Source organism: Tubulanus polymorphus, chromosome 5 (genome assembly GCF_964204645.1).
Source record: "Tubulanus polymorphus chromosome 5, tnTubPoly1.2, whole genome shotgun sequence".
Taxonomy (NCBI): Eukaryota; Metazoa; Nemertea; class Palaeonemertea; order Tubulaniformes; family Tubulanidae; genus Tubulanus; species Tubulanus polymorphus.
In genome coordinates, this window is record NC_134029.1 from 9,341,183 (window position 1) to 9,359,943 (window position 18,761).

Here is an 18,761-nt window from a genome sequence, read left to right on the forward strand (position 1 = left end):
TCATGGTATGTCGGGCACGTGCGCCCGCGGGCCCATTTGAAAATAATGAAGGAAAGGATTCTGAGCAATCTAAATTTCTCGGCCGCAAAAATAAGACGATCTCATCAACTACAGTGACTTGATGTCATCGTCAATGTACTGCCCCAAGAGAAATCAGAGCAGGGAGGTGAGCGCTGTCGAATTCTACAACCGATTTTTTGACGCCTTATAAAACGTTACCATTATGAAACCTAAACAATGTTAACCATTCAGCGTCATTTTACAAACGACAGCCGTAAATCGATGTGCAAAACGTCACAGGTCTATGTGTACACAAACAAGCTATCTGGCAGAATATTATTGACATAGATGTAGAATGGCTTCCTGTGATTATATAATGACCTATATTTGAACGTCGAAATGTTATATTGCATTGAATATCATTAGAAGACGTATTGTAATAGTAAAGGATGTATGATTATACCAGAAGCGGCAGGCATAAATAGAAATGATAAGTAAATCGGATTATTCGGTTAGATGGCGGATGTATAGGCCTACACGATTTGGAAGTCTGATATAAAAGTCAGACCCTGACGTGGGCATGCCGGTGGAATGACGAAGCTATCTACGATGTGCGTAGGGCCGACGTGAATTTCATCAGCGGCTACAAGCGGTCAATATGAAAATGTGTAAACATATAATTTCAATATTCAAACGTTTTAGAAAATATGTTTGATATTAGGAGTATGCAGGTTTCGTGAGATTAGCAATTTATAATAGCATAGCTGTCATATACGGCTTCGCGTCCTCTGATGGCAGTTGTATTAGGTGACAATTCAATTCAATTCTTTATTGATCCTTATTACATTGAAATTCCGGGATAAAATTCCCAAATTCAATAAATACAAATTTTAGAATAAATTAATACAACATACATGACACACGGGTAATTCATACAGAACAACATAAGCATATTATTTTAAATGACAATGTCTACTTCAACCCACCCAGACTCAAGACTCTAGGATCGAGTGACAGCCACTAAACCCGTGGCACGGGCCGGCTGGCTAGGCCACACGATATGCTCGAAGTCATGATGAAGCAGACATCAGAAGGGCTCTTTCTTCGACCATGGAGGCTATGAAGTTGCAGACCAGCTTAGAGGCATAAGTAAATGAAGTCGGTCGCAAGTTCGCGATCAATTATTGAGAATTTTCAATAAAAAAATTACTACTAGAGTCGAAGACCTGTATCATCTACCCAATCGCCAAATCTCATCATTCCCCAAATTTCTTAAAACTTCGATTTCAAATTTGCAATTCCACATTAGCTTAGCCCAGAAATTCTACATTTTTTTCGCAGGCGTCAAATAATTTTCTAAAATTAATTTTCTTGTTGTATATTTGACGGAATTGAACCAAGATTGAAATTTGTCAAATGCATCAAAAAATTGTAAAATTCGAGAAGCGACACACTCCCGACCCGCATCCCTACAGCAGGTGATAGCTGTTAGATTATCGAACCCGAACATAACGGAGACTCGGACTGGGATCATGCACTCAACACTCTCGCAGGCCGCGTCGACTGACGAATATCGTTGACCACGCGTCAAATCGAAATGATCGGCCTTAGCATCCCTCACTTGGATTTAGAAGAAAAAATGTTGCCATTGATCAAGAAAATTGTGTTCAACAACAAATTTTTTGGAAGGCACTTTGAAAGAAAATCACCGCACTGTAAGGTATGACGGGCTCAGTATCCGCCCACGATATGCTATAGCACCCTGAGATTTCCGCTTTGCAAGCACAGGATAACTACGTAAAAAATCCTTAAATCGACCATCAGGAACCAACGACGAGAAAACGTTCTTAAAACTTCAAACCGTAAATTTCACTTTATTTTCTTCGATATATTGGAGAGACGAGGCTGGACATCCAACCCGCTTAAAAGCTACAACTCGAAGATCTGATTTCTTTCAACAAATTTTCAACCAGGATACTATTACATAAGACACCAAGGGTGGCAGAGACCAGAAGGCAGTCATCAAAACAATACAAACAATACAAACTGACTGACACTTCAAGTACATTTCTAAAACAAACAAACAGTCCGACACTCCAACAAAACTGACTGACAACCTGCCCCATTAGTAACATCAGGGAACTTCCCTGGTAACATCAATGAAAATAAGACAATATTTGTAAAATAAGAAATAGAAATCATAAACTAGACCTAAAAAATACTCTGTTAATTTAGACTAAATTTAGTTAAATATCTACGCTGTAATAATGCTTCTGACCTTAAATTGTATTCATTTAGTCTTTACTTGTATCGGGCGGACATCAGAAATGAATAACATTGAATTCATTTCTCAAATGAAAACAATCATGAAGGTTACACGGATAAAAATTCGTATTCCATCAAATATCATCGCGAATACAATGCTGATATCACGACGACGTTTCATCCGTTATAAGTCAGATTTGTAACCCCTGTTTCGCTTTTTATAATTCGCCCAATTGATTAATATGAATAAACTAACATAAACTAATGTTGATACCTCAGCAGATAGGCTCAGTCGATGATTCTCGATCTTATAAGCAACGCCATTAGCTTATGAGTACTAAACTGTGGTGTTATTGTTCAGCAATATGAAAACACTGAGATTCTGCCAAATAAAGTTCAATCGTCTTGAGAAGAACCTAATACAAGATCAATTGCATTTGGATACAACAAATTGGTTTCCTCTCGGTAGACCTATCCACGTTACTCTACAACCTGAATTCTGTTTTGAGCCGAAGTCCGTTGACCCTATCAGGTGCCTCTATTCCGAGCATGAGCTAGAACCGATTGTCTCCGAAAAATAAATTGAGCTATCTAACGAAATTCGCTGAATATACGTGTTTCTCATGGTTATCCAGGAAGAAAGACACTCTAAATATTTGGATGGATATATGAAAGCTGTGGGTACTGGAGTGTGTAATGGGTAGTGTAGTGTGATCTGTGTGCATTTGTGGCCAGCACACAGATCACAATGTTCAATGGGGTTTGGTCCAGGATTTTCAACAGCACGGAAGTAACGTGTAATAAATGATGACTTGAATTGCATGACTACCTACCACCCCTCATTATTGTTGGAAAACTAAACGTTCGGCACTGACTAAAAATTTGTAATAACATTTTAGAAATGGCCAGAATTTTAACTTACGTTCTATCTCATTTTTATTTTACAATTGCGATTGGTATAATTTTTTTTAAACGGCCGTTAAGGCTTCATGTTCCGTCTGCAATTCACTGCAAATAGTTACGCAACTACGCACATTTCAGTGTTTTGGCAGCTGTACACTCAATCGGCACCGTTCGTGACTAGCTTCACTGTGGAATTATCATTAATTAACATCGCCATATCACATCATCAACTTATATTGTGCCTTAAAACCCTAACAGCCGAAATAATTGAAATGCACACACGATTTCTATCATTGAAAATTGAGAGAGTGGCCATGTTTGTGTGCTTCGCGTAAATCCCGCGCTGTGGCGCACCCGCGCGGAGTGGGGCCGATACGTCAAGTGTTGGTGACAGTTTTTGGTTTGATATTTCATAACTGTTATCTGATTTGGCAGAATCCAATTAAAATGTATGGGCCCTCTATCAACAACAATAGATTATGTATTTCTGCCATAGCGGCCTCTTTACGGGCCAGTGGAGATACCGGGGCGGACCGGTTCAGGGGATTGAGCCCGCGTTGTGTGTATTGAAGAACGTTTTCGGAAAATGTTTATTAAGTTTTATGGCAGATTTCTTCTCAAATGACACCAGAAACTTATCAAATGCCCGGTATTACGGGGTTAATGAGAAAACTTTAGGGGAATATTTAAACGTTGTCTACCAGTCTACCCATTGAATTGGCCGGGGAATGCCAGCAAACTATTCAAATTTCGTTGGGTTGCATGGTACCCGTGTCATATCCCTCTAGTGTGTGAATGGTCTAAATGTTAGATACAAATGATCGGTCATAGTCCGCATATCAGGAAACGGTAAAGGAGGTTGGTATAGGACCAACCTCTCTTTGAAACTAACCCCAATTAGTGCCCGTATCGGTAACCCTCTTAACCATATCCCTGCATGCTACAAACTGTCACGACAAAACAGATACAGTCAATGTCTCGACAGAATCGATGAAATCATGAGGCCACACAAAGAAATACCCTAGTTTCTCAAGAAAGTAAAATGCCGCCCGCATCATAAAAAAGTTCATAAGAATTTAAAAGGCCAAAATGCGCTCGCCCGCATCGGCAAAGCATCAATCGTCTTTTTTATAGGAAATTAAAAACCCGCTCGCCCGCATGGCTGTATAATGTGCGAAAGTGTTATTTTCTGCGGGCGTTTAGATGCTCATTCTTCATTTCGAGGAAGCGTGAAAAGCGTGAAAATTGCGAAAATAATTGTTTCTAAATGTGACGATATAGTTTGATTTTATAGGTTTAAGGAGCTTCTTAATTCGAAGATTTTTGCATATGGTTCTACTTGCATTACATGTATTTGTTTGGTATTGGTAAAAAAACTTCCCTCCCGCCTATCTTCTATAAGTCTCAGGTTGAGCTTTTTATTTCAACTTTTTCATTTGAAAAAAAGCAATAAAAACAAAAATTCGGCGCCCTCGTCTTTTCCCAGAAACAAATCTGATGAGACCTACTATTTCTTTGCGTGGCTTTAGTTTATTTATTCAGCCTAAAATCCATATAAGATATGCTCATTGGCTTTACATCATATATATATTTAAAAAGCGAACATTAATTAATCAAAAGCTGTGATGAACATATGGGTTTTGAGATTCGATTTAAAAACATCGAATGAAGGACTCGATTCAATTGGACCATGGACGTATAAACTAGTTTATGTAGTTTATACGGCCATGATTGGGCTAGGCAAATTATTCCAGAGTACTGGGGCAGAGTACGCAAAGGCTCTATGCCCGGCTGAGACAGACAAGATTAACGCGGGGAATGACAAGAATCCCTTCTTATTCAGAAGGGTACTGCGGTTACACAAAGGAGAGTGAGCAAGAGGTTTGTTGGCGATGGAACACTCTCAGGTGCAGATCCAGGAGGTAAATTAACTTTAAGGGGAGCACTCATGAAAGGACAGACGATCCAGGGCATTTGGGGGTGCATGTAATTTTCAAAAATGAACCCCGCTAGATGCATTTTAAAGGCATCTCGATGTCGATGCTAATACACAATCATCCATTTTCAGGCAAGACAACAGAGAGTTGTTACACTATCGATTTTTTTTTTCAAACAACATATAAATTTGCACCCATGACAAAATTAAATAACTCGCACTGATGATCCTTAAGCTTCGCTTATAGACAAATAACAACAGATCAGTTTTGAAATCTGAAAAAGAACCGATTCTTTTAAACAGGCCCCTACATTTTTACATTTGCACCAATGGAGAAAAATTAACAGCTAGCCTTAATAGACAAAGGAATCAACCATTTGACATATTCAAAACTCATGATGTTCATTTCAGCTAGAATTTCCTAGTCACAAAGGATAAGTTTATAGATACAGTTCCATAGTCGTGCGTTAGAGTTAATTCTGAGTTAAAATTAGTTTATTTTCAATGAATTAACTCGGGAGTCAAATCTTAACTAATTGTGGAACTGCCCACTGGTCCTTGCGCAGATTTCGTGACCTATGCAGGGATTATTTTCCATTTAGTTAACTCTTGGAGTTGCCACAACACAAATTGTTTCTCTTTTCGATGAATTTCCGCGTGTTTTCTCGTACGTATTTGAGAGGATTGAGTCCTGTGTGTGAATACCTTTTTTGCAAAATGCGCAAAAAGGTTTTTTCCTGACACACTCTTACGGAGCACGTACCCCGGTGCTCCCAAAAATCCGGCCCTACTCTACAGGCACTCCTTTCTTAACCTATATCACGATTAATGCGATTAATCCGTCGGCTGTATAGCTCGTCAGTTAATTAGATCGGTTAAATACGCAACTGATCGCCGGAACACTTGTTTATAAATCATTATAATTAATTATTAGGGACTTAATCGTAATTGAATCGTAATTAAGTCTTAATTGCCCTTTATGAAACCGCCTCTGTGAAATTGTGTTTTGGTGGCAATCATTTTAAATTCCTGAATAAACTTTTGTTTTTGATTTGATACCGTTGACCACACGTCACGCGATACTCAACTTACTCGGAGCAGTCCTTTCAAGTATCCACAATAAATTGGGGTTCTCACGGATAGCGCACGCGGTCCAGCGACCTTGGCGGCCATTTTTTCTGCACAGTAACACTCACTCTTACAAGTCACCGGTAGCGGGTCGAGAACAGCAACTACCACAGCATGATTTCCTCACGATTGACGGCCGCAGTGGCCAGACAGCTACCGCAGATTGGTAGCAAGGTATGCAGAATTTTCAAAGTATCATTGCAAAATCGTTAAAGTGATGAAAAAACTCGTTAGTAATTAAATTAAGAGAAATTTAGATTTGCATATTTGTGCCGCCCACCCTACCTACCATTACCAACACACACGATCCACGGACACACACCGGCGTTCACCTATTATGGCTTGGATACAGTTGCTGTGACAGGAATTGTCTAGCTAGGGTCCAATATTGAAAATTTAACACAGTATCCTCTAGTCTAGGTACCACTTACATAATGAATTGAGGGGAGTAACTTTTTGACGGGATACAAGATAAGGAAGCAAGAAGAGTAGAATTTACCCATCTTTTCATTCACTTTTATCTTAATTTCCATTCATCGGGAAATTTGCATGATATATGATATATGTTTGTTTTTAATTCTATAATGGTTCCTTACTCAACTACTTTTACTTTCTATAGGCTATCAAGAATGGAATGGGTGCAGGTTTCGTTGCTTTCAAGAAATTCACGACATCCCCTGTATCGAAAGCTTGTAAGTATTCTTATGTCATTGACATGACTCAAATACAAGAATACATGCCTATTTTAGATTCTGGCTGTTATAATTAATCAAAATATAGATGGGCTGCTGAATAAAGACCTAAATTTATTAATTAATTTAAACCTTATCGTAGTCGTTTGTTAGATAACCAGTGAAATTGATCAGAGAAATTCTACTATTTTGTAAAATCTCTTGAAGAAAAAAGTAGTAGCGAAATGTCAAAGCCATAAAAGCAGAAAACATTGAAATAGTTCGAAATATGAACTCTTTCCTGAGATGATGAGTCAAATTGGTTTAATTCCTTGTTTTCTTTTTTTCAGCGTCTCCGGAAGTTTCACAGATCTTGGAAGAACGTATCATGGGACACGCCAGTAAGGTCGATCTCGAAGAAACCGGTCGTGTACTGTCAATCGGTGACGGTATCGCTCGTGTCTATGGTCTGAAGAACATCCAAGCCGAAGAGATGGTGGAATTTTCCAGTGGATTGAAGGTATTAGTTGCTGGAGGCGTACTGGATCCCACATTCCTAAGATGAACAGAACCTCAAATGAATTCATATCCTTATGGTCAGGGAGATTGCTTAAAAAAAAGATTTAATTTTAATCTTCTATTTTTCACATTAGCTCAATATATATCAAATCAATTATCAGCATTAATAAGAATATTAACACCCACTCCCTGGTAGGGGCAGCAGATATTTTCAAGGGGTGAATGCCAAAATGGAAGAGCTAATTGAGAACTCTAACCGGGAGCGTGAATTTTCGTCTTGTGGATACATAATACTTGAATGATCCCCAACTGTATGAGGTTGAGGGATGTAAAAATGAGGTTACTGATTGCCGCTACAGTCCTCAAATCCGTAGGAAATGCGATAGATATGTGATGTTTGGTATCTTAATTGATGACAGCACATTGAAATTAACAAGTGTTATGAAATAGAGATGAAAACGTTGATTGTTGAAACATCGAAGTTGTATCTGTAAGCTTTGAGAAAGTTCATCTAATGTAGACACCAACTTACACTCATTGTAAAATTAAGATTTTAGTATTAGGTTCGTTAGGGCAAACTTCATTAAGGCGTCTTCAGAATTAAAAGTGATCTACAGATTATTTACAGATAGCTGATAATGTTCAATTGAGATCGGGCTTCTAAATGTAACATTTGTATATTGCACAGGGTATGGCCTTGAACTTGGAACCAGACAATGTCGGTGTTGTCGTATTCGGTAATGATAAACTCATCAAAGAAGGCGATATCGTGAAGAGAACTGGTGCGATCGTCGATGTGCCGATCGGAGAAGAGATTTTGGGTCGTGTGGTCGATGCTTTAGGAAACCCAATTGACGGCAAGGTGAGTTATCATTGCAGTACTCGATAGTATGTTCATTTACTATCGTGAATACCATGACTGCCCCAAGTAGGTACCAGGTAGTAGAAGAGTGAAAATCCAAGGATTTATACATATCTGATTAAAGTATTCAAAAATCTTGTTTGTAATGAAGTCTTTATGTATATATCATGTTATAAGAATCAGTGTCGATAGAATTATGAGAAAGCTGTTATTGATTGAAACAAGGCTCCATTGATAAGTTGATTATTTATGGGCAGTATGATCTTATTGTCTTAAGTAATTGTTATTGATAGGGTCCTCTGGGTAATAAAACTCGAGCCCGTGTCGGCCTCAAGGCTCCCGGTATCATTCCACGTACGTCTGTAAAAGAACCTATGCAGACCGGTATTAAGGCCGTCGACAGTTTGGTGCCCATTGGACGAGGACAACGAGAGTTGATCATCGGAGACAGACAGACCGGGTAAGCGATGACTGAAAATATCATGTCATTATTATTACACATAATCATTGTCCAATAAGACGTTAGAAGTATTTATAAGATACTTATTATTTTGATCAAGAAAGTATTGGAAATAATGTTTACATTTTGAAGCCATTGCATAGTATAAAATTTTGAACTTAAAAGCTGGCCAATAGGTCTGTCCAATAGGTCTGTTCTAATCGACTTAAGATCGATGAAATTTGAAATGTCGCTTACATTGTCATTGGAATCTTTTCAATATACAAAAGTTCAAACTTTCCAGGGGGGTTCAAACTCTATTTCGTTCCTGGAAGGTGCGGTGGATCTATATGGGGAAACACCATATCAAATCACTGAATAGAAGTCAAATCAATAGAGAGAGAATCCCTATTTCAAGATCGAAAAATCATTAAAATGGCTAATACTGTGGAACCTCGTTGTAACGAACTCTGATACGACTCATCGGATATAACAAGTATAGAATTTCATCCGAAGTAAGAAAATTTAAATAATTACATACTGGATACAACGAACTATCGGTTATAACGAACATATTTTCTGATCCCGTGAAGTTCGTTGTAACGAGGATCCACTGTAGTTCTTAAAGTTTAGACTGGCCTGTGATGTGGCATCTTCACCCGTCAAGGGATTCGAACCCACTACGCTAAAAATGTTCCCCGAACCCCTTGACCTCACGAGTCGTTGGAGTCGTTACTAGCCGACCAGAATCCGGTCGTACCAATCACAGCGCTTGTAACAAACCGACAGTAGACTTCTGTTGGTTTTCCCGTTAAATGGACCAATCAGCGAACGTTTTACCGAACAAGGAAGTATTTCGCAAATCGATATATGACGTCATGCGCAACAGCGCCAGTTATGAAATCACGCTTCGTGAGGCCAGGGGGCTGGTGGAAGCGAGTTCGGGAGTGATACTGGACCCTTGGCAAGCGAGGATGGTGATGGGGGTAAACTCAAATAATGAAGCGAGTCAATCTAAAGGGAATATTGTAAATGATTTTAAGTGTGTTATTTATTACGACGCGATTTTTTCAGAAAAACTGCCGTCGCTATCGACACAATCATCAATCAGAAACGATTCAACGAAACTCAGGACGAGAAGAAGAAATTGTACTGTATCTACGTTGCTATCGGGCAGAAACGATCGACGGTCGCGCAGTTAGTCAAACGATTGGGCGACGCCGACGCTCTGAAATATACCATCATCGTCAGCGCCACCGCTTCCGACGCCGCTCCCCTGCAGTACTTGGCTCCGTATTCGGGCTGCGCTATGGGCGAGTACTTCCGTGACAACGGAAAACACGCTCTTATCATCTACGACGATTTGTCGAAACAGGTAAAGTGTCTGCTTCTTATCATTTTGAATCGATGACCAGAACTTATTCAGGCTCCACTTTCATTGAAAAGGGTTTATTACACTTAAAATCGATTTCGGGGATTGACTGTCTTAAATTGAATTGTTTATCTCTCCAAGTCGAATGAGGAGCTGATATGATCATTCTTGAAAACTGGGCTCTGGTGAATTGTGAGGGAAATTCTAATAACTGCACTCTTCCAGCAACTGTATCCGGAATTAATAGGAACAGATCTTCTGACCTGCACGGTTTTGCCGTGTACCGCTGTCATGGCTTATTGCGTATGGCATAACCATTACGTGGCAGTCCCCAGTGTTAATGCGACAGTGAATTGTTATAACCCATTGCACTAGCGCGCATATTCTAAGTCTTGAGTCAAATGAAATCTCTATGATCCATAAATAATTTTCATTAGGGGCTATGAATTAATAAGTTGATGAGATTTAAATTGAAGAGTTTGTGAAGTAAAATATTTCTCTAGGAATATTTTAGCCTTTATCCTATTTATGGTCAGTTATCTATTTTGCATCACTACTATTTGACCATTCAGATTTAAATGAAGTTTAATTCAGTAATTTTTGAAGGATGATTCATGCGACGGTGGTAGATGTTAATCGTGCGTTTGAATTGGAATTTTCAGGCCGTCGCCTACCGTCAGATGTCGCTGTTATTGAGAAGACCTCCGGGTCGTGAAGCCTACCCTGGCGATGTCTTCTATCTCCACTCGCGTCTGCTCGAACGTGCTGCCAAGATGAACGATGATTTCGGCGGTGGTTCGCTGACTGCTTTACCGGTCATCGAGACGCAGGCCGGTGATGTGTCCGCCTATATTCCGACGAATGTCATTTCGATTACCGATGGACAGATTTTCTTGGAGACCGAGTTGTTCTTCAAAGGTATCCGACCAGCCATTAATGTCGGATTGTCCGTCAGCCGTGTCGGTTCCGCCGCCCAGACCAAAGCTATGAAACAGGTAACTAAATTCTCCGATATTAACCTGTTTTAGTCGTATAATCAATAATTAGTAGCAGCAGTTTTGAACCACATTTCAATATGTCTGCTGTATTTTATTAAAAATAAAATCAGTTTGATTTATCTCATTCGGATTTTTGAAATTGGGTTAGTCGGGTTTTGGATAACAGACAACAATTTTGGGATGGCCTTGTCTAGCCGCGCCTGGTTTCATGAATAATGTTCGACGGTCAAGTTCAGTGAAAGCAAGTAAAACCGACGGCAATAAAACTCTGGGAGTTCAAACTCATTTTGTTGAAACTGACCAATTGAAGAGACTACCTGGGCCTGTATAAGTATAGAATGCGTATTGTTTTGTAGGTTGCTGGATCGATGAAACTTGAGCTGGCTCAGTATCGTGAAGTCGCAGCGTTCGCTCAGTTCGGTTCTGATTTGGATCAGGCCACGCAGAATCTGTTGAACCGTGGTGTTCGATTGACCGAATTGTTGAAACAAGGACAATATGGTAAGATTTACGAGGCTTTGTATGATAATTTGATTTGAGTTTTTGAATACTTATTAGTAGATGGCAGAATCGATTGAAATTACAAGAATAAGTCATTAATTACTGAATGTAAGCCACCGCATGGAAATCATTTATCACCTCATCGGGTGATCCTGCCTCATAGTGATTTCAGGGTTCCCCTCTCAAATCCCAAAGTTCAAATGTGCCTTAGAAAAATCTTTTTCGTCACACATATTTCTGAAGAACAGTTCCTTTAAGGCTGTTGCCAGTGACTGAATACGTACATTGTATCTTGACTTTGTTAAAATCACAGTACATGTAGTCGCTTGGATTACTGTTACAAAATTATTTGGCGTTGTCTAGATTGCTTGTGTAATGTAGACTAGTTTCAACTATGAGCTCCAGGCTAAGTGTTCAATATGTAGGATGACATTTTCAATTGCTGGTCACTCAGGGCAAATCTGTTGTGTCACAGCAGAAAGGGATGAAACCTGTTGCGACACATTTAGTTTAAGTGTCGCAAAGAAACAACCAGGGCGAAATCTTTTATCAGATCGGAGAATCCGTTTGCCTCCAATCGTACTCTTTTATTGGGCACGTGACTTTTTGGAGTCTCCGAAACCTCCTTTCTGTTGAGGTGGTGTGATTCGGATTTTGTGTGGAGCCAACCGGAGATTTCGGACGGAGACTTCGGAGGTCATAAAAGAGTACGCCCTAAATTAGCATGGATAATTATATTTGACCCCCTAAAATTCTGGAAAGACCAATCTGTAGAAACCATGTAGTCATAATTGCGCTATACTTACCATGCCAAATGTCCAGACTTAACTTTCATTGTTATATTCGCTTGTTTTCAGTCCCGATGGCGATTGAAGAGCAAGTGGCCGTAATCTACGCCGGTGTCCGAGGTCATCTCGACAAGGTAGAACCGGCGAAAATCACGCAGTTCGAAGAAGAATTCGTCAAACACATTCGAAGCACGCAACAAGATCTTCTGAAATCGATCCGCGAAGAGGGCAAAATTAGCGAAGCCAACGACGCGAAGATGAAGGCTCTAGTTCAAGACTTCGTCGCTTCGTTCATCGCGTCGCAGGCGAAATAATGACACTCATAACGATAGGAATTCATAGTAAAATTTATTAAACGTTTCATGCCAGGGGAACAATGTGCTCGTGTATATTATATACTGACTCCTCCTCTCTTGAATGATCTAATAATAAAAAGTAAATTGTTTTTGTGTTAGATTTGAAATATTAGTGGGTGACGTTATTTATTAAGTGACTAACACGACTTGAGGTTTCTTTAAAAAAAATCCATCATTGATTGATTATTATAAGTGTACATTTGCCACAATAAAATTAATATGTCAATTGTATCTGTATTGTTGTTGGTAGTTTTATGAGTGGATTTCAGCGCGAGAGACGTTGGCTACAAGAAAGTATATCGACCTTACCTTATTCAACATCCTCACTATTGCCAGCAAAACTATACAGTACAAAAAGCCAATGCAATGGTTCTAAGAGTTGACTTGTCATTGTAGTGAGGGGTTCTGAATAGGGGCACAGCGGGTTCTTATTTAATCAGGTTATAGCAGGTTTATTTTTCCCTGCAGAGAAAATCTGGGAATTCTGACTTCGCGGAATAACATTACCATAGGAGGTTCCACTGTAGGTAACCCTAAGGATATCTCGTGATTTCTTAATCAGGGAATGTTTGTGCAGGGGTATTAATTAAATATCAGGAAATCTTCACTTTTTATTCTGTAAGAACCCTGTCTTAGGTAATAGGTATGTTTCCTTGGGCCCAGCTTTTCAAAGCTGATCTTGACTAATTCATTTTAAAATGAGGGTCACCATTAGAAAATTTTTGTGAAGCTGGCATCCTCATGGTGACCACTGACCTGGAGTACTCTGGATAATGGATATATTGCAACATTTTAAACCAATAGGTGCGATTCAGGAATATTTTGTTCAACAATGGAAAAATCAAGGAATATGTAAATGGATGGAAAGTAGCCACCCGATAGTGAAACCCTTGCCTAACTAGCACAAACTGAGGGCTGGTTAAGAATTAGGAAATAAGAGAGATATCATTTTTGTCAAAGTTTGTTTAAAGTCCTCTATGTCTGACTTTGTGATGTCGACTGTTCATCTACGGGACAAGTTAAATATGGGTATGTAAATTATACATATTACAGGTATGAATGAATGACAGAAAAGAAAATTTGATGGGTTCCCGCAGTTCCTAAATTATTCTTCGGGATTGAATCCTAAAACTTCAGAAATTTAAGTGATTCCTTGGATTAAATATTACACTAGATTATCATGCTATGTCTGATTGCTATGGCCAAGCCCAAAATCCTTCAAGCCACTAAACATGCAAATAAACGCACAATTATTAAGATAACAGATAAAAGTTACTTATATGATTCGGTTTATTTTATTCTAAATACTGACTAGTGACACCTTTTATTGTACAAAACACAAATTACTACACAAGCAATAATTATAACAAAGATTTAAAACCATAAATAGGAGCCTGGGTCCCAGTTTCACGGCTAGTGAAAACATGAAACTGGCCCCATGATCTTCGAAATGTGACCAGCCTTGAATAAATATTTTAAACAAAGAGAGTGGAGTTAAAGAAAAATAACAATACAATTTCGATAAGTTCACACAGAGTAGAGTTAAGCACATTTTTTTTTCCAGAAAATATACCTGTGTGAATGAAACGCAGCGAGAATGTTAACTTAAGATATTTGAATCGTCAATAAGTCGGCCAAAACTTAGCTGCCCCTCCCGTGATTTCATTACTTACCATAAATAACATGTAGGAGCGATTTCTCCCGATCATCTTACCAGAAATCATGCTCAGTTCCATCAAAAGTATCACTTCAACAATTTTGTGGATTACGTGTATATATAAAAATCGAATAATGGATAAGAGAATAAAGAACAACTGATAATAACTTAAATACATATGTATGTTTAAATACTGTAGTCCATTACATACATACGAAACCTGTGTGATGAGGGTCATTTTCTATACCATATAAATAGCATATATAAATTGGTAATGGATATACAGAATTCCTATTGAAGGAAATAAGATAAATGGCGGGTGATGAATCATCGATGTAGTTGACAATCAAGCGGAGTGGACTACTACTCTTTTATTTCAATAAGGTTTTTGACGAAGTGGTTTTATATGAATCGATATGTGAACGACAAAAAAAGGTACGTCTAAGGCAAGAAAGCGAACAAGCATTTAATGTCTGTATATAGGACCGTTGTATGCTCACATTTTGTTCTTACACGCATCGAGTTCAATACATTTTCGATGTTAGGACCTTTAGTATACCATGAAGGCCTGTTTTTGTAAATAGGTACAAAATCTATAATTTGAGAGGCATATGGGCCAACGAGTAGAAACTGACCACTTGACCACTGCACCCTTTGGGAAAACCTCGGTTATCATGTAGTTAATCATAACCTCACCTAACTCTGGCAAAATTGGTCTGAGGTAAGCAAATATACAAAAATGATTTTTTGTCCGGGTTAGTCGAAAGTCCGAGTGTAGCATGTCTAAGGCGAGGTTTACGATATGTGACACATTGTCTGATAAAAACACTGTCGTGATAACTACCATCGTACTACGAAACTTATTTGGTGTATAAAAACAGGCCCTGTTGATAATAAGTAAAAACCTGCAGTTGATATAAAAGCGTTTATAATGATTGATTTTCTCATTTTGGATTCTCTTATGATGCAGTTTAGAAAAACTCATCGAAACTGTTAGACGCTAAACGCTTTTATATCAACAGTGGGTTATCTCTACACACTGAGATAAATATCAGTCTTCCAGTCAGGCCCTGTTGATGCAGTAGCTTGTTTCAAGGTATCCTGGTAGGTATCAAATCAAGCACCACCTCTGACATTACACTTTAACAACATGTTTTTGTTGTATTTCCACTGTTCATCTTAACTGTCCAGTTTCAATTGAAAATGAATTAACAAACAGAATACAAATACCAGACATGAGACATTTTTCATCATCGCATTCTTCAAGAACAAATGGTGAATATCTGAGGGGTGATTTGAGGCTGATTGATACCTGCAAAATGCACATCTCTTCCATAATCTCAAATATTGAACATTAGTAAAATTAGAACTAAATCTTACTTGGGTGTGAATAAAAAACAGGCTGCACAACTTCTAATTTTAGAATCCTAATCTATTTCGAAAAATCCCGCTTTTTCACAGAACCAGCAGTCTATTTCAAGGGTGGATCCAGAGTCAAAGGTGGTGTCCACTTCGGATATTTAGGGCTTTTTTCTAAGCTTCACCACGATTTCATTGTTCACATACACAATGACTTTAAAAGATCTTCTTCTAATGTTAAAACACCTAATTGCTATAACAAGATTTTGATATCTTTTTGATATCAGTTATACAACCTTAATTTTGGCCTTCTACTAAAAATATTCAGTCTAGATCTGGAATAGTTGAAGGAAGAGTTTTTAAGGGAACTCAAAATTTTAGGGGGGGTGTCGGTTACCCCCTGGATCCGTCACTGCATTTATCATTCAATGCACATTGTTACTTTTCTTGATGGAAGATTTTCAATAATACTCAATTTCTGCAGAATTTAGTTCATTAGATACAGTAGACTCCTCCATTACGCAGAAAAGGTGTGGATCAAAGGGGCGTTTTCCGTATTTCAAAAATAATACAGAATTTTTGGTGTCTTCATATTTCTGCAATTGAACCACAAAATCTGAGATGTTTTTAGAACACTTCTCAAACCGTCTTATTTTTCGGCCTGTGGTTTTTGTCCCGTTTCAGCTTCTGGGTTCACCCAGTTCTGGAGTCTGGGCCGTCTATGCCTTGCTACCAAGAATTGTATGACCACCGTGACACTTAGGCAATTGGTGGACTCCTAGGTGCCCTTCAGGAACTAGTGCTCAGGCACCAATGTAGAAAACCAAAATACGGTACTCAAAATTATGTCATTTTGCATCCATGGGTCATTCTGCCGGTTCCAACTTAACCAAGTAATGTGGAGTCTGCTGTACTAATCAAAATAGCAGGTTTAGTCATACATAATAAGCCCTGAATGATCGGTCATTTTTTGGGGGATTGATTCTTTGCACAAGTACATAGGAGGTAGAAGCATGAAAATAGTAAATACGATTAACAAAAGCCGCAGCTCTTTAACAAAATAAATACAAAACAAACTGATGATGGAGCATAATAACACTACACTAACGGACACACATTCACTCACTCAGACAGACATATTATGGATTTCTTAAGCTTTCAGCAGAAAGATGCTATTTCGATGATAATTTTTTACGCACAATCAAAGTAATCAAATTATTTGATGGCTGTACCTACACTTGTGGTATTTCATGACAGATGAACAGTTCACAGACACTATGCTTGCATTACCCGGTAAATACAACTGAATCAATCGACAAATATATGCATTACACAATGTAACTATAGTCGTAAGCCAGCCCTGAAGGGGATAGCTATAATATCAGCCTTAAGTCGAGCGACAAATCACTGATCGGATTGAAAAGTTACGTTTGGGCAGGTTTCGAATGAGTGTTGCCAATTCCTGTTCTCAGTGTTGGTTTAGATCGGAGTACATTCTATTCTAGAATAGTGTAATTGCTTTTTTTGAAATCGCTATACTTAAACCAGAAATGAAACCTGCCTCGAGAGTTTTTAATCATAGATGTTCATTATTGTTATCAAATCATTAAGCTTTCAAAATGAGGACTGGGCAATGCTACTGTGGATAGCCACCATGATAAACTTCTCACAAAAAAAGATTGTGCCATTGAGCTATGAACCTTAAAAGATCATGACCCAGTTTCACAGTTATGTGTAAAGATTCAACTCATAGAGCTAACATGGAAATGGATCCTGAGTTTATTGAGACGCACGATTAGCCCAATCTTTTTCTAAAAATGTAAAAATTTCCATTGAATTTGATTGAAATTTTTGTCGAGAATGGCGGACATTCTAGTGGCGCCATCTGGTGGAATAGTTGATGTGCCAGGTCCTCGTTACGAAAGCAGTTTTCGAAAATATCACCAATCTACTTAAAACTCAAGCTCACGATTTTTCGAAAAGGCTATTCACAGAGACAGTTTTAAGACAGAAATGCAAAATATAGAATTATAACGTAACACGTACGATCATTTTTTTCTAAATCACGGAGTAAATATCATTGCCCGAAATGATCCTTTAAATCAGATCATTACCAATGTACCCAGCATATAAAAGATGATTGAGCAGTTTTCTTTTCTTCGCACAACGTCTCGTCAGTAAAAATATTGCCAAAAAATTGCTTAACAAAATTACACAAAAATAATTATCAACGAAATATATAAAGTCAAAAGCAATATATCTAAATCAAAGAAAAAGTCAATCAGACCTGGTACCACATTTTCGCCCATAATTCGCGTATATTGTTAAACCAATTGGTACAAATAAGTTATTAATGCCATTTCTCTCTAAAAGTTACTACAGCTGTTTTGTATATCATAAAGCCTAACCTATTGCGTATATAATGAATGTATGTAGGCCTAAGGCTTATAAGTAACAGCAACACACTTTCATGCTTATCTGTATATAACTAGACTGGTAAACTGACAAAAATATGGTGCTCGATTTCATAGATTGGCTATGCATGATATCCTAAGTGATAGATCTTTTTTTCACTCTTTCAACACTTCACTGTAGATTTGAATCCTTTCGAGTTTAATTTTCATTCTAACTTGGACCACACGCTACAGTGGAACCTAGTTACAGCGAACTTCATGGGACCAGATATTATGTTTGTTATAACCACTAGTTCGTTACAACCAGTATGCAATTAGTGAAATTGTGTTAGCTGGGATGAAATTCTATATTTGTAATATCCGATGAATCGTTGTATCCCAATTGGTTTTAACAAGGTTCCACTGTATGCGATTAATCGCATATAGTTTAATGCGATGAATTGTGTGCAGCAGGCTTTACTGATCAAAACTCAACCAAAATTCACTTGTACCAATTGATTAGAGTTACGGTAGGTGTCTAGTTTACCATAGTAAGGGAGCGTTGAAGTATGGTACGTATGGTTTTTTTGGGGAAAAAATGGCGAAATTGGCTG

At 38.3% G+C, this 18,761-nt stretch overlaps 1 protein-coding gene across 1 annotated transcript; it reads left to right on the top strand.

Annotated features, from left to right (window-relative positions):
• The first annotated feature begins 6,247 nt into the window (after window positions 1–6,247).
• On the top strand, window positions 6,248–12,969 carry LOC141905122 (ATP synthase F(1) complex subunit alpha, mitochondrial-like). The gene is made up of 9 exons (XM_074793891.1): window positions 6,248–6,406; window positions 6,852–6,924; window positions 7,254–7,423; window positions 8,111–8,284; window positions 8,578–8,744; window positions 9,798–10,098; window positions 10,758–11,090; window positions 11,450–11,594; window positions 12,452–12,969. Exons 1-9 carry the CDS (start codon window positions 6,347–6,349, stop codon window positions 12,694–12,696), a joined length of 1,668 nt encoding a protein of 555 aa, XP_074649992.1. The 5' UTR covers window positions 6,248–6,346; the 3' UTR covers window positions 12,697–12,969.
• Window positions 12,970–18,761: the final 5,792 nt, after the last annotated feature.